We start from the raw sequence: 24,577 nt of genomic DNA, 5'->3' as shown, positions 1-24,577 counted from the left end.
CTATACGAAAAGAAATCTTGTGTTGATTATAAAAGAAATTAAAAGAAGTTACATCTCATTAATCATGAATGTTACGGAGAACCATGCGTTGGAGAAGATCTTTTGGCACAAGAAACAGAGACACAAAAAATAAGTTAAATCAGAAGGGAATGAAATAGAAGTCCATCACATTTCTACAAGAGTAGGTCTCTTGTGAGACGGTCTCATGAATCTTTATCTGTAAGATAGTTCAACTCTATCGATATTCACAATAAAAAGTAATACTCTTAACATAAAAAGTAATATTTTTTCATGGATAACTCAAATAAGATATCCGTCTCACAAAATAAGATCTGTGAGATTGTTTCACACAAGTTTTTTTCTTTCGACAAACGAGTGTCATTACAGAGATCTCCACTTTCTTCTCTTTTTGACCAAGTGCGTGAATGGGTTTCTGTGGCTACCCCCCACTTCACATAAAATATATTATTCTCTTCCCATAGAAACCCAGACGTCGGTTTATTGAATCGTGGTAGGAGTCAGGCAAATTTATGGGGAAAAAACAAATTTTAGAAAAAAAATTATCTAATATATCTGTGTAACAAATTTTCATTTCAAGAACTCAATTAATTAACCTTTAAAACCTTGTTTACAAAAAAAAAAAAATAGGTGTAGAACTCGTTGAAAAAACTCGGGGTCTGAAAATATTTTTGATCATAAACGTGGAGTTTTATGATTTTCTTGTATTTTACAGAGGTGATGAATACAATTTGCACTTAGAAAAGTCATCGATAATAATTTTAGTTTTTTTTAATACCCTCTTTTTGATGCACAAACAATATTAAATGTATAGTTATTAATTATGGCTCATTGAATAATGAAAGTAGCAAATCCATGCACGCCCACACAATATATATTGCTACAAACAATCATATTATATACGTGTAGAAGCCTACCCAAATGATTACATAATATTTTGGGATAAAGTAATTCTCACGATGTTTAAAAGATGGTAAAAAGAGCTTTTTGTGTGTGTATAAGAGTAAGTCTCTTGTGAGACGGTCTCATGAATCTTTATCTGTGAGATGAGTCAATCTATCGATATTTACAATAAAAAATAATAATCTTAACAGAATACGACACGTGAGACCGTCTCACATAAGTTTTTGCTAACGAAAGCAACATTATTTGGAAATCATCCAAAGATATCATCTTAAATGTATGCACACACACGTATATGTATAAAACGACAATCAGAGAATTGTTGGTGAGCCAGGATCATTACTATGACATGAGATTCCAATTAAAATGAATTAAAAATAAAAGGCTTTTTAAAAAATCTCAGTGATCCGATTCATGAATAAAAAATAAATAATAACTTTATGTCAATTTTTCATAGTTTTCTCTCTAAAATAATGTAAATCACAACATCTTGGCAATAAATATTTCGATGAAATTGATCATCTCAGTGATCCGGTTCATGATAAAAAATAAATAATAACTTTATGTCAATTTTTCATACTTTTCTCTCTAAAATAATGTAAATCACAACATCTTGGCTATAAATATTTCGAAGAAATTGATCATAATGTAATTTGAAATCAAATATTCTAATAGAAGCAGTTTTAAAGTTTTTATACAATCAATATGATTATTCAATTTAATATTATTTTGAAATCAACCCTATAATATAATGACATTATAGTTTAGATTGAATTGATTCGAATTTTGAAAAATACTAATGACACTTAAATCCTTTTTTAATTTAATAATAACAATTTGCAGAGGGGAAAACAAATAAATTTATTTTTTAAAAAAAATCAACCGATTGTCTCCACCGCAGGTTAACTTAACAATAGGTCAACATGCATGCAAATCATACTCTCCCTCTCAAAAATATATATACACAGACATCCACTACTCCATTCATTCTTCTCAACAAATATTCCAATGTCAGCCCCATCCTCACCCTCCCACCACCACCACCTCCCCATCACCACCGCCGCCGACAACCACCAGCACCAGCACCACCATCCGCCGCCGGATTCTCAACCTCAAGTGGAAAGGCGCAAGGCCACTTCCCTTGCTGATCTCCATCACCCTTGGCCTCATCCTACGCTTCGCCGTCCCCAAGCCTCACGCCGTCACCTATAAAGCTTGGTCCCTCCTCTCCATATTCATCACCACCATATCCGGCCTCATCCTCAGCCCATTGCCTGTCGGCGCCTGGGCATTTGTCTGCCTCACCGCCACAGTCATCACTGAAACGCTCACTTTCACCGCCGCGTTCACAGCCTTCACTAACGAGGTCATATGGCTGATCGTCGTTTCGTTCTTCTTCTCTAGAGGGTTTGTGAAGACTGGTCTAGGGGATAGGATAGCCATGATGTTCGTGAGATGGCTAGGAAGGAGCACACTGGGTTTGTCTTATGGGCTGATTCTGGGTGAGGCGGCGATTTGCCCCGCAATGCCGAGCTCTACTGCTCGAGCTGGTGGGATTTTCTTGCCCATCATCAAGTCTTTGGCCATGGCTGTCAATAGTATTCCCAATGATGTCTCGTCCAGGAAGCTTGGTGCGTATCTCGTTCAGTCTCAGATTCAGGTAAGTAACTAGTGCTCTTCGTGATTGAACGACAATTCAATTGTTGGGTTTACTAAATTTTATTTTGCGTATAGTTATATGATCAGTTGACTCGATAAATAATCATCCCTTGTGCGGAGGATATGCGAAACAAAGTAAGAATCTTGAACCACATAGAAAAAGGGCGTACAAGAATTCAGTGGAGTAGGCTTGTCCAATTGTTTTATTTATTTTTAATGTGTGAACTAAATTATATATGAAATTTTAAAATAAATAAATTTTAATCCCCTTTTCGACTTAAAAAGATTCGTGATGAAAGTTTCAGTTGTTCATACGAGACTAGAGATATATGATCAACTCACCTTAGTAATGGCGTCACTAATGACCAAGTTATGTGCGACTAAAAGAATTTCTCACTGACCAAAAGGGCGATCGTGTTTAATTAGGTAATGTTTGCAAGAGCTTGTTTCAAAGCCAACGAAATGTCTGAGAATTGTACGTAGAAGTCGAAAAGCACTTGTAATAAGCTGTTGCAAACCCTTAACATGTGACTAAGTGATTGAACAGTTTTAGTTTCTGATGTGTGACAGTGCAGTAGTAGCTCAACTGCTCTTTTCCTGACGGGTGCAGCTCAAAACCTGTTGTGTATCAAATTAGCCGAGAGTCTTGGCGTTGTCGTTCCTAGTCGATGGATCACCTGGCTTAAGTCAGCTGTCATACCTGCACTAATATCTCTTTTAGCAACTCCGATTATCGTGTATAAGATATATCCTCCGGAGATAAAGGCCACCCCAGATGCTCCTGCTATGGCCAGACGGAAGTTGGAGCAGATGGGTGGCATCAAGAGTGATGAATGGTTGTTGATGGGAATAATGCTTCTCACAGTTGCTTTGTGGATTGCAGGGTATGTCTGTCTACATACTAAGCTTTATCAAATCCAGAGAATCTGTATGGAAATCTTGAAAATATGTCGATTTCTTATTACATATAATATGATTACGATAACATCTGGTACTACTGGTTCCATCATCTTGCTCTGAATTCTTAAGTCCCTGATCGGTGAAGTATGTTAACGCATAACAATAAACTGTACAGAGAAGCTCTCAACATGAGTAGCGTCATTGCTGCTATGCTCGGTTTATCGTTACTCCTGCTCTTTGGAGTCCTCGGTTGGGACGACTGCTTAAGCGAGAAACAAGCATGGGATACCTTGGCTTGGTTTGGGGTACTAGTCGGAATGGCGGGACAGTTAACAACTCTCGGTGTCATACCTTGGATGTCTGAATGCGTGGCAGATTTCCTTGAATCTCTCTCAGTTGGCTGGTTTGGTGCGTTTTGTATACTTCAGACGACGTACTTCTTCATCCATTATTTATTCGCAAGTCAAACCGCCCACGTCGGAGCTCTGTACTCCGCCTTTCTTTCCATGCATTTAGCATCCAAAGTTCCCAGTTTGTTGGCTACACTTGCTTTGGCATACAACACCAATCTTTTCAGTGCAATTACACATTATAGCAGTGGTCAGGCTGCTATCTACTATGGAGGTACTTTTGGAGTGAATTTGGCCGTTTCTTTTACATCAACCTTAAACATTTGAATCTTGTGGATTATGATCTTGAACATATTCGATTCATTGTCCTTTTTTTCACTTCGGTTCACAGCCGGTTACGTAGATCTTCGCGACGTTTTTAGACTGGGTTTAGCAATAGCTGTGATCAACATTGTTATGTGGGCATTGTCCGGAGCTGCTTGGTGGAAAATCTTAGGCCTTTATTGAGTTCCCAACAAGCAGGTTAGCATTCTCATTGCACATTTTGCTTCACTGATTAAGTATTTATTACACCAAATAAATGTATATTTTAATGTGATATTATATAATACATGTGGCGACCATCCACTTGTAATAAATGTATGATTTCTTGCTTTCAGTGGAATTATTAATGGAAAAATTCAGTCAATTTTGTACTGAGCGTTACGGTGAGGAGAATATATTCTTTTCGAGGCAAAAATAAATATATAATATGATCTCTTTATTCAAAAATATTGATTAGAATGAAATGGATAAAAAATGTAATTATTGATTGTAAATTAAAATATTCACTCAGCTTTCCCACACTTTTGGACGAAATGGAAAATAAGACAAACTTTTAAAAGCCGACAACTTTAAGGGCGATCATGTCTTTTTTTAAAATTTTTTACCCTTTTTCAGATTTTTTTTTAAATTAATGTTACATATATTTGGGAACATATCATTGAAAAAATATGTGGAAATAGATAAATCTTTGATTATATTTTTTATTTTAATAGATAGATCAGATTTAAAAAAAATTCAATGAAATTATTTTATGATATCCAACTTTTGGTTTTTTTATTTTTGTTTAGTTTAAGAGTAGGTCTTTTGTGAGACGATCTCACGAATCTTTATCTATGAGACAGGTCAACCCTACCGATATTCACAATAAAAAAGTATATTCTTAGCATAAAAGGTAATATTTTTTCATGGATGACACAAATAAGATATTTGTCTCACAAAATACGACAGATGAGATCGTTTCACACAAGTTTTTGCTTTGGTTTAAATATGAATTTGATTTCACATGTGTTTTATCTGTATGATACAATTCATTTTTGGCAAAAACTTGTGTGAGACGGTCTCACGGGTCGTATCTGTGAGACGGATCTCTTATTTGGGTCATACATGAAAATGTATTACTTTTTATGCTAAGAGTATTACTTTTTATTGTGAATATGGGTAGGGTTGATCCGTCTCACATATTAAGATCCGTGATACGGTCTCACATGAGATCAACTCTTCATTTTTTATGTGATAAAAAATAATTGACGTAGTGTAAAATTTAATTTAGTAATAATATTGATAGGTTGTTATCAACAAAGAAAAATAAATTGATTTTATAAATTTTACTTATAAAATGTTTAATTTTAATACGAAAAAAGTATAAACCAAAGTCTTTGTTTTATCTTAGTATAATTAGAAATTTATTTTGTCAAGATATAATAATGACCATATTTTTTTATTACATTAAAATTTAGAAATCAAGTGAACCATGAAAATTTGGGGAATGTATTGTCAAATTTTGATAGATCGAGTTTCCTAGAATGAAAAATATGATCAAGTCTTTATAACCATGAGACAAATTGATCTTATATATAATTATCATGAATATAACATAAAAAATAATATTTTTTTCATTGATTGAGTCGGATCGAATACCCGTCTCACAAAATTAATCGATTTAAAGTATAACAAATTGTGTCATCTTTCGGAATTTTTCTATTAGACGAATTAATTCGGTCTATACTTAAATTGAAAATTAATATTTTTACCATAAAATATAATATTTTATCATAAATTGGTTCGAATTGCATCAAATAATATTTTTACCGTAAAAATAATATTTTTACCATAAAATATCATTAGTTTCATATAAAGGGAGGCAATATGATATTTTCCTTTATTTATCTGAGATTACCCAACGTCAGCTTTGATTAATTTAATGGAGATTGCGATGAAATTGTTTAATTTTTTTAATCATTTCTCGATAAATCTACCACTCGATCCGATCACGAAATTGTTGAATTCTGTTTAGTTTTATATAAGAATTTATATTCTATCACTCGATCCGATCATGAAAAAATATAGTTTTTATATTAAAAGTATTACTTTAAAATTTAAATATAGACTGAATTAATCCGTCTCATGAAAATAAATCTGTGAGACGGCGTCAGACATATTCTCATTTCTAAATATAATCATCGTCATCCATTTTTGTAGATTTTCAATGTCAAACTTTTTTTGTAGATGAGAAAAAATCCTAATAATAAAGGATACTATTCACATATCCTGTAGATTACTTGAATCTGATGTATACCAAACAAAATTTTTAATTGCTATTGTAGGGACTTGTCCCACCACAAATTGTAAGAAATATTATTGCTTCAATATTATCATATATTATATGTTGTAAATATAGTTTATCTTATAAAAAATTACGGGAAATTTGGGTTCAGTCCCCAGCCGCCATTTTTTTTTGTGTTCAGTCCCTAGGTACTTTTTTAGTACCACATTTTCACATGAAGTGTACCACATTTCCACATGAAGTATACCACATTTTGTATGACATAGTACCACAATTTTGTGGGTAGGGAGTGAAGCCAAAGAAATTTTTTGATTGGGGATTTTTCAATAACTTCCCCTACAAATTATACAAGAACTCAGACACTCTTATGAATCAATTTTTTAAGATAAATATTCTACTTCAGTCATTCATAAAAAATATTACTTTTTATACAAAAAATATTATTTTTATACCAAAAAAATATTACTTTCGTTGCAGATATAAGCATGATTGACTCATCTTACGAATAAATATCCATGTAAATAAATGATATTACAATGGCACGTTTAAATTTTCAATTCGAGTTGGTATTTTGATTATGTTAATGCGAGGCATAATCGAATATTGGATTTCCTTTTAGTACTTACTTTATTACTTATATTTTTCGGAATTTCGAATTGATGCGCTGAAATCTTAAGTATAACAACAAACTATAGTTTAGTTAATTTTTTTATAAGTATATTAATATTATCAAATCATAAATAACAAAAATCAAATAATTTGACTTAGACTTGTAAAAAATGAAAAATACCTCGAGGCTCGTGGAGATTATGTAGGCATGAAAATAAGGCTATCTTTGTGTGTGTGCGTGAAATAAATACATTTCTTTTCCAAAATGAATAATTTTTTTCACAACTCATTTCATTATATTGTTATTTCTTCCTATATAATTATTATTATTTTTAATACAAAATTATTCTATAAAATGATTATACCATTTTATATTTTAACAATTCTGTTGGAGTTTAATAATTGCTTCTGATTAGTAGAAAAATTGGAAGGTGGTGGTTGACGTGCATAAGTGCATTACAATTTAAAATATCAGAATCGCACAATTGCACTACTGTAAATTTTGGAAAAAATGACAAACATTCGGTCTTATAATTCGTATCAGATCAAATGTTACGAGTTTGATTCTTATTGATAGTAAAAATTGTTATTATTAAGAGTAAGTTTGTTGGGTACAATAATTATTTTTTGCTTGGTGGAGTAATCGCAACATGACGCTCATGCTTCTGTATGATTTAAAATATTTGAGTTATATTATTATCGACGATTATAATTTTGGTAAAACGATAAGGATTCGATCATATATATTCTTATCTTAATATATATATATATATATATATATATATATATATATTATTATTAAGTGTGAGACCCTTAGAGTAATTATTTTAGAGTACATCAAAATATTTAATTTCATAATTACTCTTCTTACTCTACTAAAAATCTCCTCAAATCAATCCATATTTTATATATAAAAAAATCTAATAAACTTCTCTTTTATATTGAATAACTCTTGTAAATAAAAAATAATTTTATTTAATTATTTAATATTACTTGATCAAATTAAAAATAATAATAATATATATAAAGTTACATTTTTTACTAAGTATATAGCATGAATAAACATCTATGTACCAAAAAGTATATAATTGAAACCAACGAGTACCCAGATATCCCAAATGACACCAGGCTGTTGAAAATTTCTGGCGGTGGCCCACTGCCAAAGTTTTCTTCATTTGCCGTGAATTTGGAGTTCATTTCATTTGCAACCCAAAGCAGCAATTCACCTAACCCCAGTCAGATTCTGACCGCATGTGTAACCCGAGTTGGTTTTATTTATAGATACAGAAAGGTTGCAACTTGCAAGACTGGCCAAGCAGTGTACTACTGATCTTCACCCACTACCCCCGAGCTTCTTCCGTTGAATTGATTGAGTAAAACAAACAAGAAAGCGATTACTTGTGCTTTCCATCATTTAGTTTATTTTGCTTTTGGTGGATTGGAAATGGCTCGAAGATCTTTATTTTTCTTTCTTGAGTTTCGGGTTTTCGTTGCTTAATTTTCTTGGTTTTTCTTTTTCTTTCCGATGGGTGCAGAGTTGGAGGAGGTGATGAAAAAGAAAGGCGATGGGTACCATAGAAAAAACAAAAGACTCACATTGAGTTTACGTACATATGAAACTGCACCTTTTGGGAAAGTTTGTGTGATGGGATATTGACTACCATGTCCCCTCATTCCAAATGAAAAAAGATTTACTGCTAAAATGAATGGAATTAAACACCTAAGTTCATCCTTGAGTTTTTGGTTTAGAACGAAATTCTGGTAACTAAGTCTCCTCAATCATCAAGCATGAAGAGACCAGACAGTTCGGATTCATTGGGTGATTTGATGTCCATCTGTCCAGAGTCTACAGGTGATTAGCATCAAATATTCCCTTTTATTTACTCTTGGTTTCATTTTTAATGGATCTTGTTTTTTATCCCATACATTCAAACATCCCCTCATTGTGTTTTCTTGTCCCTGCACTATTCACGTTCATGATTTGTGAAGTTTTTCTAATCAAAGATCCAATCTTGTTTCCTTTAATTGATATGAATTTTAATTTCCCTTTGTTAACCATTTTGGGATCTCTTCTGTCTTTCCCTGGGACAATATATATAATCACATGATGTTGTTCTCTTTTGGTGGTACTGATTTTCCGTCTTATGTTGTTGAACATAATCAAGAAAACAATCTCATGTATTCCGGGGAGTTTGGGACCATTTTTGAAGGGTTGGTTGAAGAATCTAAGCATGTTACGGAGAAGAAACGAAGATTGGGAGTTGAACAAGTGAAGGCATTGGAGAAGAATTTTGAAGTTGAAAACAAACTTGAACCTGACAGGAAAATGAAGCTTGCACAAGAGCTCGGCTTGCAGCCGAGACAGGTTTCTATTTGGTTCCAAAACCGCCGTGCACGGTGGAAAACCAAGCAGCTGGAAAGAGATTACGGCATCCTCCAAGCCAACTACGACTCCCTTAAGCTCAACTATGAAACTCTGCACCGTGATAATGAAATTTTGACCAAAGAGGTAATAATTTATGAGAAATATAGCATAAAGCAAAATTTCTCTTTTATTTGATAATCTGAGATAAAAATATGTATTTTTCAAGTTATAAAACTATGTCAGTTACGCATGACTTCTTGTTTTTGTTCTTACTTATTAGATTCAAGAACTAAAAGCAAAGGATAATGGAGATGGTAAAAGCGAGAGCAAAGTTTCTGCAAAACAAGAGGCAACAATGGTTTCTGATGAAGAAAAAGGTAATCTTGAACATGAAACAGTCGCTTGCGAGCATAATAATAACTACGTGAATTATTATGGAAACAACGGATCCTCTGATAGCACAGATTCGAGTGCAGTCTTGAACGATGACAATAGCCCACATCAATTCCTAGATTCCCGAAACGGGTCCATTTCTTGCATGAATCTAAGTTTCGAGTTTTCAGATGTTAAAGCGAGTGCAAGTGTTCTTGAGGATGCCCACAATCCTCATCCCCAGCCACAGCTTGTCAAGATCGAAGAACACGATTTTCTTGATGAGGAATCTTGCACTTCTCTGTTTTCTGATGCTCAAGCTCCAACCCTCCATTGGTACTCATATGATGTATGGAATTGAAGATCATCTCGTCACATAATAAGGCAAAAAGTTGAAAAATAAGGTAATATCAAACAAGATCAGGCCGCCAGTGACTCACTCGCCCAAAGCCAAGACAATTTTGTATAGCGATGTGAATCTTGGACTTGGCACTTGTAAAATCAAGCAAAGCACCGTCTTTCTATCTGATCGAGTCCTTGCACAAATCAACAAAAGTTAAGTGTAGGGGGCCAGAGAATGGTGCTCAGAGTTCACGTGGGGTGTGGGGAACAGGAAGCGTGTAGGTATTAAGGCAAGGATTAAAAAGGGAATAAAATTTCACAATCATGCTTTTATTATTCGTTTTCAAGAAAATCCACTCCAGAAAATTCTTTTTGTTATGGTGGAAAATTTATGCAATTTAATTTTAAGTGTGGCTCTAATATAATAATATGTATGTTTAAGATTGGTATTCTTCTTGATTTTTGATTTGAGTGAGTCTCATGTGAAACCGTTTCACGGATCATAATCTGTGAGACTGTCAGTCTTACTCATATTCACAATAAAAAGTAATCTCTTAACATAAAAAGTAATATTTTTTCATGAGTGACTCAAATAAAAAATTTGTCTCACAAATACGACTCGTGAGATCGTCTCACACAAGTTTTTGTCTTTTGATTTTGATGGGAAAAAATTGTTCAAGTTCATAGTCTTTGTTTTCCGATTGTAAAAATTTACCAACTATTAAATATAAAAACTAATATTTGATTCTTAATATTTTATGACGATAAATGTGCAAGTTTTCGTTGTTTTTTTTTTTTTTTGCGATTGTAAATTTTTACTATCAAATTTCTATGAAAATTATGTACTGTATATTGTATACAAGCATGGTAGTGTAATGAATTGAATTTTAGCATGTTGGTGTAATGCTTTTCTGATTGTGACAATGAAATTTCTAGGAGAAAAAGAGATGCATATAAATTGTCGATACATAGAAGATAAATGAATAGATTAAGGGGCTGTTTATTAGGATTTAGGGATGTTAACGAGTTGAACCGAGCTAGAATAACATAAAGTTCGAGTTCGATTCGGGTTTTTATCATAAAGCATAAACTTGGATCGTTTTGATATTATTAAGCTCGAGTTTGATTCATTAATAGCTCGTTTATTATGTTTAATAAACTGTCACGAGTCGGTTTATGAAGCGGACTCGTTTTCGAGCTTGTTAAACAGGCTTATTTTCGATCTCATTAAACATTTTTAGTCAAAAAAACAATTAAGGTACGAGGGTTCAAGGGGGTAGATTTCTCATTTTACAATATCAATATCTTCTCTTTCACTCAAATATCAATGTGGGACAATGAAATAAATTAGCCAGACTTGAGCTCAAGTCACATAAATGAGCTGAGCTCAAGTTCGTAAACAAACTCGCGAGCTTATTAGTCGAATATCATTAAACTCGGGTTTGTAAAAAAAAGTTGTGTAATTTTTTCATATGTTCAATATTATCAGATAAATAGACATAAACAAAATTTAAAGTGAATGCTGAAAAAGTTGTGTGGTATGAGTTTCTAAAAGCTCTTCCAATTTATGTATCTAAGAAGACAACAAATTCCGTCTGGACACTTGGCACGTAACCATCCAGATTTGATAGTTTATCACCTTATATAAATATATTTCATGATTTTTCAATATTATTGATAGGATAATAATTAAGGTATAATAGTTCGAGTTTTGAAATACTATTGAATATCAAGTTTGATTTTCAAATTAAGCGGAAAACACTCAAAATAATCATTCGTAAAAACATATTAATCATTTTAGTAAAGCATTTAAAAGATATGTAAGTTGAACGGATAAAAACTTTTTTTGTTGAAACATTTTATCAAACATTTGTTATGCAATATTTCGGTATTTGAAATACACATAAAATGATTCAACAATGTATCTTCAAAACAGTAGCAATATAAGTAAATTGGATAAATAAATAAACACAGATTTGTTTATGAATGTTCGGGATTAACAGCTCCGACGTCACTCATTCTTCCCCTAAGAAGGATCTTCTGGAAGATATTGATTTATAGAAATCCTTGTACAAACTCATTTCAACTTAAGACTTATCTATTGCCTAATCGAAACTCATAACACACTCAATTATAGGCCGCAACCTCACAATTTTAATGATGTTTACCGTTTTTATGTCAAGACTACAAATACACTATTTAATATTTTGTGTGAAAATTCATTCATCTAAACTTTGAAACCCAACCTCATGTATATGTTTGAGTAATTGTGTGTGAGGATTTTTACCCTATATGTATATATCAAATATATCCTCACACATAGATTTTCTCTCATTTTAGCTAATTTCTTAATGTAGGTTGCTCATGCTTTGAATACACTTTAAAACTTGTATTTGATATGCAAGATTTTGTATTTATAGGCTCTAAGAATGATTAGACACGAGAGTATGATTGTTTGAAAACCTTTTGTATTGTTTTTTATATCGAAACGATCATTTTCACATCGCTAGCCACTTTTCTCGAGTCTAACTGATTTTGAGGTCCGCTGCTAGTTGGGCTCGTCAGCTAGACTGAACCAAACTGATGAGGCCTGTTGAAATCAATATTGTTGATTTCAACCGGTGTAGAACTAGTATGTTCATTGTCATTTATCAACATCTTAAACTCCGATTCAGACTTTGATTTGTGAAGATGATATGTAGATCATCGTATTAGCTTCGTAACACATATTGAATCATTCTATTTGGATAACCAACCTGATCAAAGTGATCAAAATACTTCAACTGCTCATGTCCAAAAAATCTTTGCTAATCTGCCAAACTGATATGCCTTCTTCATATCAGTTTGCCTTGATAACATCCGATTGAGCTCAACTGACGTGAAATACAACTTCTCCCAAATTTAGTTTTATGTTCAGTGGTTTTGGCTGCTGGTCTTGTGCATCACCGAGCTGTGAGATATCATCGAAATACTGCAGATCGTCAAATTTTCGGTTGGACTAAATTCGAGTTTCGACTTTCATTTTGAGTTACCAACTTCTCACTTAGAGTAAAAATGTTAAAAACAAAATAACAAGTTTAGTTATCATTAAAATCAAGATTGATGGATTTTTTTAAACTCAACAATTATGCAAAAACAAAAACTTGTGTGAGACGGTCTCACGGATCGTATTTTGTGAGACATATATCTATTTGGGTCATTCATGAAAAAATATTACATTTTATGCTACAAATATTACTTTTTATTGTGAATATGGGCAAGGTTGACCCGTCTTACAGATAAAGATCTGTGAGACCGTCTCACAAGAAACATAATCTTATTCAATATAGGTCTAAAATAATATCCATATTTCTCCACTAAATTATCACATATAGAATACGATACTCAATAAAATATAAATAAAGGTTGTTGAAAGTTGAAACTTTCCTAGTATTGGGCCTCGATCAAGTTTACCACTTGGAAATTTGAATCTTAGATCAACGATTTCATTATTACACTTTTTAATCACATATCATACCCTACATTTAAAACTTGGATTCGCTGAAAAAATCATTTATTTTTGGTTGAGAAGAGAGTGTTTGAAATAAATATTCTTTCACAAAAAACTCCTATGAAATCATTTCACAGGTTAATTTTATAAGAGAGATCTCCAATCCGATCCAGAAAAAAATATTATCTGTTATGTCAAAAATATTATTTTTCATTGTAGATATGAAATAAGTTGACATTTCTCATAGATAAATATTTATACTTTTAGATTAGTGATTAAAATTATAAAATATTGAAAGAACAAAAAGTGGTAATGTTTGAGAATAAAAATCTATGGTAAAATAGTTGCTAGCTGACCAGTTGATAACTCGTGAAATATCATCATATCACATCTTTTTTCCTAGTTATTTCTTTGTGTGTTTTTATATAAGACAAAAATTTGTGTGAGACGATCTCATGGGTTGTATTTTGTGAGTCAGATATCTTATTTGGGTCATTCATGAAAAAATATTATTTTTTATGCTAAGAGTATTACTTTTTATTATTAATATCGGTCAGGTTGACTCGTCTCACAGATAAATATTCGTGAGACTGTCTCACAAGAGACATACTCCTTAGACAAACGTCAAGTTAAAAATGTATATGAATCAATAAATATTACATTTAAGTATAGTTTGGTACATGGGATAAGAGAGGGATTGATAAATAATCATCTCTTATCACATGTTTGGTACATTTTTAGAAAGCTCGTGATATTATCATAAGCCCGTGATAAATAATTTTATGTGGGGATAAAATATCCCTTTTATGAGATGTGATAATTTTAATCTTATGATAAAAACACCACAAATGACTTAATTGCCTTCAATATATAAAAATCCTAAACTCTATTGTTCTCTCATTTTACTTGTAGGTAGAAATTAAAATTAAATAAATATTTTTATTTATTTTTATATATTATATAATATGATAAATATATAAATGAACTCGAGATAATTATATAAATGGTTTGTATGAATCTCAATAAAATTATTAGTATCACTCGATTAACCTTAAAAATTTATATTTGACTTGGCTCACAAAATTAAGGGCTCAATTATCATATTATATAATATATAAAATTAGGTAAAATAAAAATAAATCATGCAAAAACTGTCGGCGCATGAACAAATAAGAAATATGAACTCAAGCAACAAATTTGAAATTATAAAATTTATTATGATAAGGTTAATTTTGTCATTACAATCTAATATATAAATTTAATCACTCTTATTAAAATCATACCAAATATTAAATATAATATCATACATCTTATTTATCCTTAACTTATCCTTATATTATATATCACATGTTTATCCTATCATGTGTGCCAAACTATGCCTTAAGTTATAAGTCGAAATGGTGTAGATTTTAAAAGCTAATAGTAGTGAAATCGAAATTTTTGAGAACTTATTTCTTATTCATTTGAATATAAATTACTACTGATGAACATATTTAGGCTTCAATTACTTTTTGAGTGAGTCTCATGTGAGACCGTCTCATGGATCATAATCTGTGAGACGGGTCAACCCTACTCATATTCACAATAAAAAGTAATACTCTTAGCATAAAAAGTAATACTTTTTCATCGGTGACCCAAATAAGAGATCCGTCTCACACATACGACCCGTGAGACCGTCTCACACAAGTTTTTGTTCTCATGGAATTCAAGGATGATTTGTAAGGACCGTGTATCGTATTATCGTAAATCCTGTGTGATTATCGGTAATTAATAAAATGGTCATGTGATTATGTATATGATGTATATTATGACAATGAATTGAGAAATGAATATTGTATATGAATTGATGTTGTAAGAATTTGATTTGAGAAGCCGGACGCCAAAATAGTACAAAACCAATATTTTGTACAGAACATGTGGCGCCCGAGCGGTAGGAAATTACCGCCCGAGCGCCAAGGAAGAAAAGGTGAATGTTCGCGGACAGAACATACCGCGCCCGAGCGGTAATGTTTGACCGCCCGAGCGCGGTGTATTCGAAACTCGGGGACAGAATGTCTCGCGCTCGGGCGCGAGAATTCTACCGCCCGAGCGCGAGAGGCGGTGGAGCAAGGATAAGTTCTTTTCCTTCTTTCCTCCGTCATTTAATTTCAGAGAATTCGAGAAGGAGCGAGAGAATTTCGATTTCTTTCTTTCAAATCGACTTCGAAACGCCGTCTAAACGCGAAACAAATTATATATTTGTTATCTGCGCATCGAGGGCTTCTGACTGAGGTAATTTTCTTCTGGTTTCAGCAGCTTTAAATATCAAGGTGCTGGAATATTATGTATTTGAAGTTGAATTTCTGATATGTAGTAGAATAACCGACAATAAACTCATATTCGAATTCGGAATTGAATTATGATATGATTTGAATTTGATATGAATTATTGAAGTTTCAAATGATATTTGAAACTCATATTAATGATTTTGGAGTATGTTATTGATTGAAATGAGTTTGTAATTGATGTAGATAAAGTGTAATATCGATATCTTCAAGCTACATCAATTGGAACGAAGAATTGAGGTATGTTGCGACCGGGTAACATACGACAGGTATCTGTATTATATGATATATGATTGGATTGATTGGATTGGAATACGTGTCTATGTGTCTATTTGATGATTTGATGTGGCATACATGACATTGAGATTTGAGTATCGATGTATAAAATAAATATTTTGTTAACACACATCATTTTATGCATACATCGATACATGACATGCACGTTGAGCTATGATCCTTGGATACCCTGATATGATTTGATTGGATTCCGGGGTTTGTGAACACAATGCTATGTTTGGTATTACATGACCCTTAAAACATAGACATTTGTGGCCCCATATGATTGGATATGAGATGTGGGATTGACGACGCTTCGTCGACGTTGTCATATGTGTATTCCCATATCGGCCGGTGTGCCAGCTCGAGCATTGATTTGATTTGATAGCGATTCGATTGATTCTGACATGTGCTCAGTGGATGGACATTTGACCCTATACCTCCACGACATACATGCATTGCATACCATATATCATTGTTTAGATACTTGTGGTATATATTGTGGTTGTTCCATACGGAGCTTTGCTCACCCCCAAGGGGGGCTGTTGTTGTCTTTGTGTGTGGACAATGGCAGGTACTCCAGGATATCAGGAGACCAGAGAGGGTACTTCTGGTGGGAGCCACAGCTTGGGCTGAGGTTTATGTTTATGTCTTGTTCTCAGTATATATATGTATATGTATCTATATACCGGGGCATGTCCCGAGGATATGAGATGTTTGTATGTGATTGATTACGTGTGGGCGTGTTTATGATTTGAATTTAGATACTATTTTTAGTATTTAAATATCAGAAGAGATATTTTGGGCTCATTGTAAAGAAATTTTAAACCCGTTTTCCGCTGTGATTAATTAAACCCTAATCAGATTGCATTGTAATAACGATTAAGAGTTAAGGGCCCCACACTAGATGGTATCAGAGCATAGCTGGGAATGCTCTATTGAGTCTTGTGTACACTTGAATAGGCACAAATGAATTGTGCGTATGTGGTTGATTTATTTGTATTACTTGCTCTTACTTGATTTGATTTGAGTAAGTATATGATGAGATTGATGATATGAAATGATGAGATTATGAGATTGATCTTGATCTGTGATATTCATCAATGATTTGTAGATGGATCACACAGATGAAGTTGCCAGTAGTAATACTGAGAGAATGGTTGGACAATTTGAAGGATTGTCCATGGATGTGGTGATGGCTCGATTCCAGGATTTGAAACCACCGAAGTTCTTTGGCACCGAGAGTGCTGAAAGAGCTGAGGCCTGGCTGAAGGACATCGAGCATTTGTTTAATATTGTTGAGTATTCTAAAGCTCGGAGACTGAAACTTGCTTTGTATCAGCTGAAAGACCGAGCTAAATCTTGGTGGGAAGCCGCTGAGATTGGATTGAAAGAGGTTGGGACTGAAGTCACCTGGGATGTCTTCAAGGCCCAATTTCTGGAGCAGTATTCTCCTCCTTCTTATTATACTGCTCAGGAGAATGAATTTAATAATCTGCAGCAGGGAACGATGTCTGTTGCGGAGTATGCTTCAAAATTTTCTACTCTGTTGAAGTATGCACCTCACGTAGCTGGAAATGCGAGGGCAAAATATAACAGGTTTGTAAATGGTTTACATCCTGTTTTATATACATATGTTGTTTCTGGATTGCCTACCAGCTACGCAGAGGCAGTTGAACGAGCTAAGGCAGCCGAGGCTGGACTTAGGCGGGGAGGTCCACATTATACTCCTCCACCACCGGTGTCAGCTCAGCAGCCTACTTTGCGACCGAGGGGTAAGAAGTTCAAGAAGACTGGCTCTGCTTCTTCGTCTTCTTCGAGTTCTAGTGGATCACAGAGAGGGAGTCCTGTGATTGCTCCCTACTGTAGCCACTGTGGAGGCAAACATACTATCGAGCAGTGTCGAGGTATGTTTGGTACTTGCTATCAATGTGGGCAGGAAGGCCATTTCTCTCGAGTATGTCCGAACAGGGGTACGACTTCTGCTCAACCCCAGCCAGGATTTAGAGGTGGCCCTAGTATGATGAGACCTGCTGTTCCTGTTCCATCTTTTCAGCAGTCGAATGTCCCACAATATCGCGGACCGGGTGGTCAGAGTGCCCAAGTTCCTCCTCAAGTGAGAGTGTATGCCATGACTGAAGATCAGGCGAGAGAAGCTCCTGGAGGTGTGATTGCAGGTATTTGCACGCTTTGCGATTATCCTGCACGTGTTTTATTTGATACAGGAGCATCTCATTCATTCATATCTCATGCATTTGTTGCATCTCACGATATTGAATGTACCCCGTTGTATGGTACTTTGTCGATAGCCACGCCAGCAGGGAAGATTATTTTGTCTGAGAAAGTTGTGCATAATTGTGTATTGATATATGAGGATAATGTGATATTTCTGAATCTGATTGTCCTCCCTATGCACGACTTTGATTGTATTGTTGGCATGGATATCTTGATGACAAATCGAGCTACCGTTGATTGTTGTCACGGAGTGGCTCGATTTCGACCTATTGATGGACCCAAGTGGAATTTTTATGGCAAGGGTTCCCAAGCCAAAATTCCATTGGTATCTTCCTTGGAGATGTCTCGGTTGTTGAATAGCGGAGATGAGGGTTATTGTGGGGCCCTTAGCTCCTAATCGTTATTACAACACAATTTGATTAGGGTTTAATTAATCACAGCGGAAAACGAGTTTAAAATTTCTTTACAATGAGCCCAAAATATCTCTTCTGATATTTAAATACTAAAAATAGTATCTAAATTCAAATCATAAAACACGCCCACACATAATCAAAACCAATCACATACAAACAACTCATATTCTCGGGACATGCCCCGGTATATAGATACATATACATATATACTGGGAACAAGACATAAACAAAAACCTCAGCCCAAGCTGTGGCTTCCTCCAGAAGTGCCCTCTCTGGCCTCCTGATATCCTGGAGTACCTGCCATTGTCCACACACAAAGACAACAACAGCCCCCCTTGGGGGTGAGCAAAGCTCCGTATGGAACAACCAATCATATATACCACAGATATCTAAACAATGATATATGGTATGCAATGCATGTATGTCGTGGAGGTATAGGGTCAAATGCCCATCCACTGAGCACATGTCAGAATCAATCGAATCGCTATCAAATCAAATCAATGCTCGAGCTGGCACACCGGCCGATATGGGAATACACATATGACAACGTCGACGAAGCGTCGTCAATCCCACATCTCATATCCAATCATATGGGGCCACAATTGTCTATGCTTTACGGGTCATATAATACCGGCATAGCGATTGTGTTCACAAACCCCGGAATCCAATCAAATCATATCAGGGTATCCAAGGATCATAGCTCAACGTGCATGTCATGTATCGATGTATGCATAAAATGATGTGTGTTAACAAAACATTTATTTTATACATCGACACTCCAATTTCAATGTCATGTATGCCACATCAAATCATCAAATAGGCATATAGACACGTATTCCAATCCAATCAATCCAATCAAATCAATCCAATCATATATCATATAATACAGATACCTGTCGTATGTTACCCGGTCGCAACATACCTCAATTCTTCGTTTCCAGTTGATGTAGCTTTAGATTGCAGTATAATAATCTATCTACATCAATAACATATTCATTCAAATCAATAACATACTCCAAAATCATTAATATGAGTTTCAAATATCATTTGAAACTTCACAAATTCATATCAAATCAAAATCATATCATAATTTAATTCCGACTTCGAATACTAGTTTCTTGTCGGTTATTCTACTACATATCAGAAATTCAACTTCAAATACATGCTATTCCAGCACTATGATATTTAAAGCTGCTGGAACTCGAAGAAAATTACCTCAGTCTGAAGCCCTCGACGCGCAGATAACAAATATATAATTTGTTTCGCGTTTAGACGGCGTTTCGAAGTCGATTTGAAAGAAAAAAATCGAAATTCTCTCGCTCCTTCTCGAATTCTCTGAAATTAAATGACGGAGGAAAGAAGGAAAAGAACTTATCCTTGCTCCACCACCTCTCGCGCTCGGGCGGTAGAATTCTCGCGCCCGAGCGCGAGACATTCTGTCCCCGAGTTTCGAATACACCGCGCTCGGGCGGTCAAACATTACCGCTCGGGCGCGGTATGTTCTGTCCGCGAACATTCACCTTTTCTTCCTTGGCGCTCGGGCGGTAATTTCCTACCGCTCGGGCGCCACATGTTCTGTACAAAATATTGGTTTTGTACTATTTTGGCGTCCGGCTTCTCAAATCAAATTCTTACAACATCAATTCATATACAATATTCATTTCTCAATTCATTGTCATAATATACATCAAATACATAATCATATGACAATTTCATAAATTATCGATAATCACGTAGGATTTACGATAATGCGATACACGGTCCTTACAGTTATCTTATCTACGCTATTGATATTTCGAAGAAGGAGTCTTCTTTATCTGAGATTCCTGTTGCGAAAGAGTTTCCGGATGTATTTCCCGATGAGATTCCTGATTTTCCTCCTCATCGAGAAGTTGAGTTTAGTATTGATCTTGTGCCGGGGACTGCGCCTATATCTAAAGCTCCCTATCGCATGGCACCACTGGAACTGAAAGAATTGAAAGAACAATTACAGGATCTTCTCGATAAGGGATATATTCGACCGAGTGTATCACCTTGGGGAGCTCCAGTTTTATTTGTTCGAAAGAAAGATGGTACGATGCGAATGTGTATCGACTATAGACAGCTGAATCGGGTTACTGTGAAGAACAAGTACCCACTTCCGCGTATTGATGATTTATTTGATCAGCTTCAGGGTACTTCTGTTTACTCGAAGATTGATCTTCGTTCTGGGTATCATCAAGTACGAGTTCGAGACGAAGATGTACCCAAAACTGCTTTTCGTACGAGGTATGGCCATTATGAATTCCTGGTTATGCCTTTCGGTCTTACGAATGCTCCTGCTATTTTTATGGACTTAATGAATCGTGTCTTCCGAGATTATCTAGACCGATTCATTATTGTATTTATCGATGATATTCTCGTGTATTCGAAATCGAAGAAAGAGCATGCTGAACATCTGAGACTGGTACTTCAGACTCTTCGTACTAGTCATTTGTATGCCAAATTGTCCAAATGTGAATTCTGGATGGACAAGGTGGTATTTTGGGCCATGTCATTTCGAGACATGGTATATCTGTTGATCCTTCAAAGGTCGAAGCTGTATTGAATTGGCCAAGACCTACGAATGTTCCTGAGCTCCGAAGCTTCATGGGTTTAGCTGGTTATTATCGTCGTTTTATCGAAGGATTTTCGAAGATAGCTAAACCTATCACTCAACTGACACAGAAGAATCAGCGATTCATTTGGTCAGATGAATGTGAAGCTAGTTTTCTTGAATTGAAGACGAGATTAACCACAGCACCTGTGCTTACTATTCCCTCAGGTACCGGAGGATTTGTGGTTTGTACAGATGCGTCTGGTAAAGGGTTGGGCTGTGTTCTGATGCAACATGGCAAAGTGGTTGCTTATGCATCTCGTCAATTGAAATCTCATGAAACTCGTTATCCTGTTCATGATCTCGAATTGGCCGCCATTGTGTTTGCTTTGAAGATTTTGCGCCATTATTTGTACGGAGAAAAGTTTGTTATCTATTCGGACCATAAAAGTCTGAAATATCTCTTTTCTCAATCTGATTTGAATATGAGACAACGCAGGTGGATGGATCTCCTGAAAGATTTTGATTGTGAGATTCAATATCACCCTGGATCGGTGAATGTTACTGCGGATGCCCTGAGCCGTAAAGTTTATGATTCTGTTCTAGCTTCTGTTAGTGTCGCCAAGGTACATGATGATATATGTACTTCTGGTTGGACTTTTCACTCGAATTGGAATTCTGTCACTGTCTCAGCATTGCAAATTGAGCCAAATTTGATATCGAAGATTCGAAAGGCCCAACGAAGCGATGCTCAGATCCAAAAGTCGAAAGAACTGGTATCTGCTGGACATCAGTCTGGATTTCAGATTTCTTCTGATGGTTCTTTACGACTTAACGGTCGGCTGGTAGTTCCTAATGATTCTGATTTGAAATCTGCCCTTCTTCGTGAAGCACATTGTAGCAAATACAGTATTCACCCGGGAGGCCGGAAGATGTATTTGACATTGAGACCTCAATTCTGGTGGAGACGTATGAAGAAGGACATTGCTGAATTTATTTCGAAATGTCTTGTCTGCCAGCAAGTGAAAGCCGAGAGAATGAAACCTGGAGGTTTACTCCATAGTCTTGAAATCCCGAAATGGAATTGGGAGCATATTGCTATGGATTTTGTGACTCATTTACCTCGTTCGCCCAAGGGCTGTGATGCTATTTGGGTTATTATTGATCGGCTTTCGAAATCTGCACATTTTATTCCGTATGAGCGGACTTATCCTTATAAAAGAATGGCCCGTTTATACATTGAGAATGTTGTGAGACTGCACGGGGTGCCAGTCTCAATTCTATCTGATCGTGATCCCAGGTTTGCTTCTAAATTCTGGGGTAGTTTTCAGGAAGCGATGGGTACGCGTTTGGCTATGAGTACTGCTTATCATCCTCAAACTGATGGTCAGACTGAGCGTACGATTCAGACTTTAGAGGATATGTTACGTGCGATTGTGATGGATTTCAGAATGGGATGGCAAGATGCCTTACCATTGGTTGAATTTTCATATAATAATAGCTTTCAGATGAGTATCGGTATGGCACCGTTTGAAGCTTTATATGGGAGACGATGTAGATCACCGTTATTCTGGGATGAGATTGGTGAGAGACAGTTGACTGGACCTGAAATGATACAGGAAATGAACGATAAGGTTCAGTTAATTCGGCAGCGGATGAAAGCTGCTCAGGATCGTCAAACGAGTTATGCGAATAAACGAAGACGACCCTTGGAATTCCAGAAAGGTGACAGAGTGTTTTTGAAAATATCTCCCTTTAGAGGCACTGTTCGATTCGGCATGCGAGGGAAGTTATCTCCTCGTTATGTTGGTCCATATGAGATTCTGGATCGAGTTGGTGATCTTGCGTATCGATTGGCATTGCCACCAGCTCTATCTGCTATTCACGATGTGTTTCATGTTTCTATGTTGAGGAAATATGAACCTGATCCATCACATGTACTTGCACCTGATGAGGTTGAGCTGGATCCTTCTCTTTCCTATATCGAACAACCTGTTCGTATTATGGATCGAAAGGAAAAGATATTAAGAAATAAATCGATCCCTTTGGTACGAGTGCAATGGACACGACACGGAGTTGAAGAATCAACGTGGGAATTGGAGAGCAAGATGCGAGATTCGTATCCTCATTTGTTTGATTCTACGACATCTATTCCATTGTATTCTATGTATTCTGATCCGTATTCTGATTTTAGTTTTGATATGTATTATAACTGGTGACATATGTATGTTTGCCATGTTATGTATATAAGAATGTTTGAGATTTCGAGGACGAAATCTTTTAAGAGGGGGAGAAATGTAAGGACCGTGTATCGTATTATCGTAAATCCTGTGTGATTATCGGTAATTAATAAAATGGTCATGTGATTATGTATATGATGTATATTATGACAATGAATTGAGAAATGAATATTGTATATGAATTGATGTTGTAAGAATTTGATTTGAGAAGCCGGACGCCAAAATAGTACAAAACCAATATTTTGTACAGAACATGTGGCGCCCGAGCGGTAGGAAATTACCGCCCGAGCGCCAAGGAAGAAAAGGTGAATGTTCGCGGACAGAACATACCGCGCCCGAGCGGTAATGTTTGACCGCCCGAGCGCGGTGTATTCGAAACTCGGGGACAGAATGTCTCGTGCTCGGGCGCGAGAATTCTACCGCCCGAGCGCGAGAGGCGGTGGAGCAAGGATAAGTTCTTTTCCTTCTTTCCTCCGTCATTTAATTTCAGAGAATTCGAGAAGGAGCGAGAGAATTTCGATTTCTTTCTTTCAAATCGACTTCGAAACGCCGTCTAAACGCGAAACAAATTATATATTTGTTATCTGCGCATCGAGGGCTTCTGACTGAGGTAATTTTCTTCTGGTTTCAGCAGCTTTAAATATCAAGGTGCTGGAATATTATGTATTTGAAGTTGAATTTCTGATATGTAGTAGAATAACCGACAATAAACTCATATTCGAAGTCGGAATTGAATTATGATATGATTTGAATTTGATATGAATTATTGAAGTTTCAAATGATATTTGAAACTCATATTAATAATTTTGGAGTATGTTATTGATTGAAATGAGTTTGTAATTGATGTAGATAAAGTGTAATATCGATATCTTCAAGCTACATCAATTGGAACGAAGAA

The 24,577-nt window shown here is 35.3% G+C and overlaps 1 protein-coding gene and 1 pseudogene across 1 annotated transcript; both read left to right on the top strand.

Moving 5' to 3' along the window:
• Positions 1-1,929: 1,929 nt before the first annotated feature.
• Positions 1,930-4,453, top strand: LOC140837683 (dicarboxylate transporter 2.1, chloroplastic-like; annotated as a pseudogene).
• Positions 4,454-8,332: 3,879 nt separating this feature from the next.
• On the top strand, positions 8,333-10,478 carry LOC140838394 (homeobox-leucine zipper protein ATHB-6-like). The gene is made up of 3 exons (XM_073204657.1): positions 8,333-8,899; positions 9,213-9,556; positions 9,693-10,478. The coding sequence occupies exons 1-3, from the start codon at positions 8,836-8,838 to the stop codon at positions 10,143-10,145; spliced, it is 861 nt and encodes a 286-aa protein (XP_073060758.1). The 5' UTR covers positions 8,333-8,835; the 3' UTR covers positions 10,146-10,478.
• The last annotated feature ends 14,099 nt before the right edge of the window (positions 10,479-24,577 follow it).

Source organism: Primulina eburnea, chromosome 8, assembly GCF_022965805.1.
Source record: "Primulina eburnea isolate SZY01 chromosome 8, ASM2296580v1, whole genome shotgun sequence".
NCBI classification, from domain to species: Eukaryota; Viridiplantae; Streptophyta; class Magnoliopsida; order Lamiales; family Gesneriaceae; genus Primulina; species Primulina eburnea.
The sequence above is the reverse complement of the archived record's forward strand: the minus strand, read 5'-3'. Positions and strand labels throughout refer to the sequence as shown.

Bases quoted from the DNA above. Each gene is read 5' to 3' on its own strand.
- LOC140838394 (XM_073204657.1), top strand. From the start codon at position 8,836: ATGAAGAGACCAGACAGTTCGGATTCATTGGGTGATTTGATGTCCATC. The intron at 8,900-9,212 runs GTGATTAGCATC...AACATAATCAAG, and splicing joins CATCTGTCCAGAGTCTACAG to AAAACAATCTCATGTATTCC. The intron at 9,557-9,692 runs GTAATAATTTAT...CTTACTTATTAG, and splicing joins ATGAAATTTTGACCAAAGAG to ATTCAAGAACTAAAAGCAAA.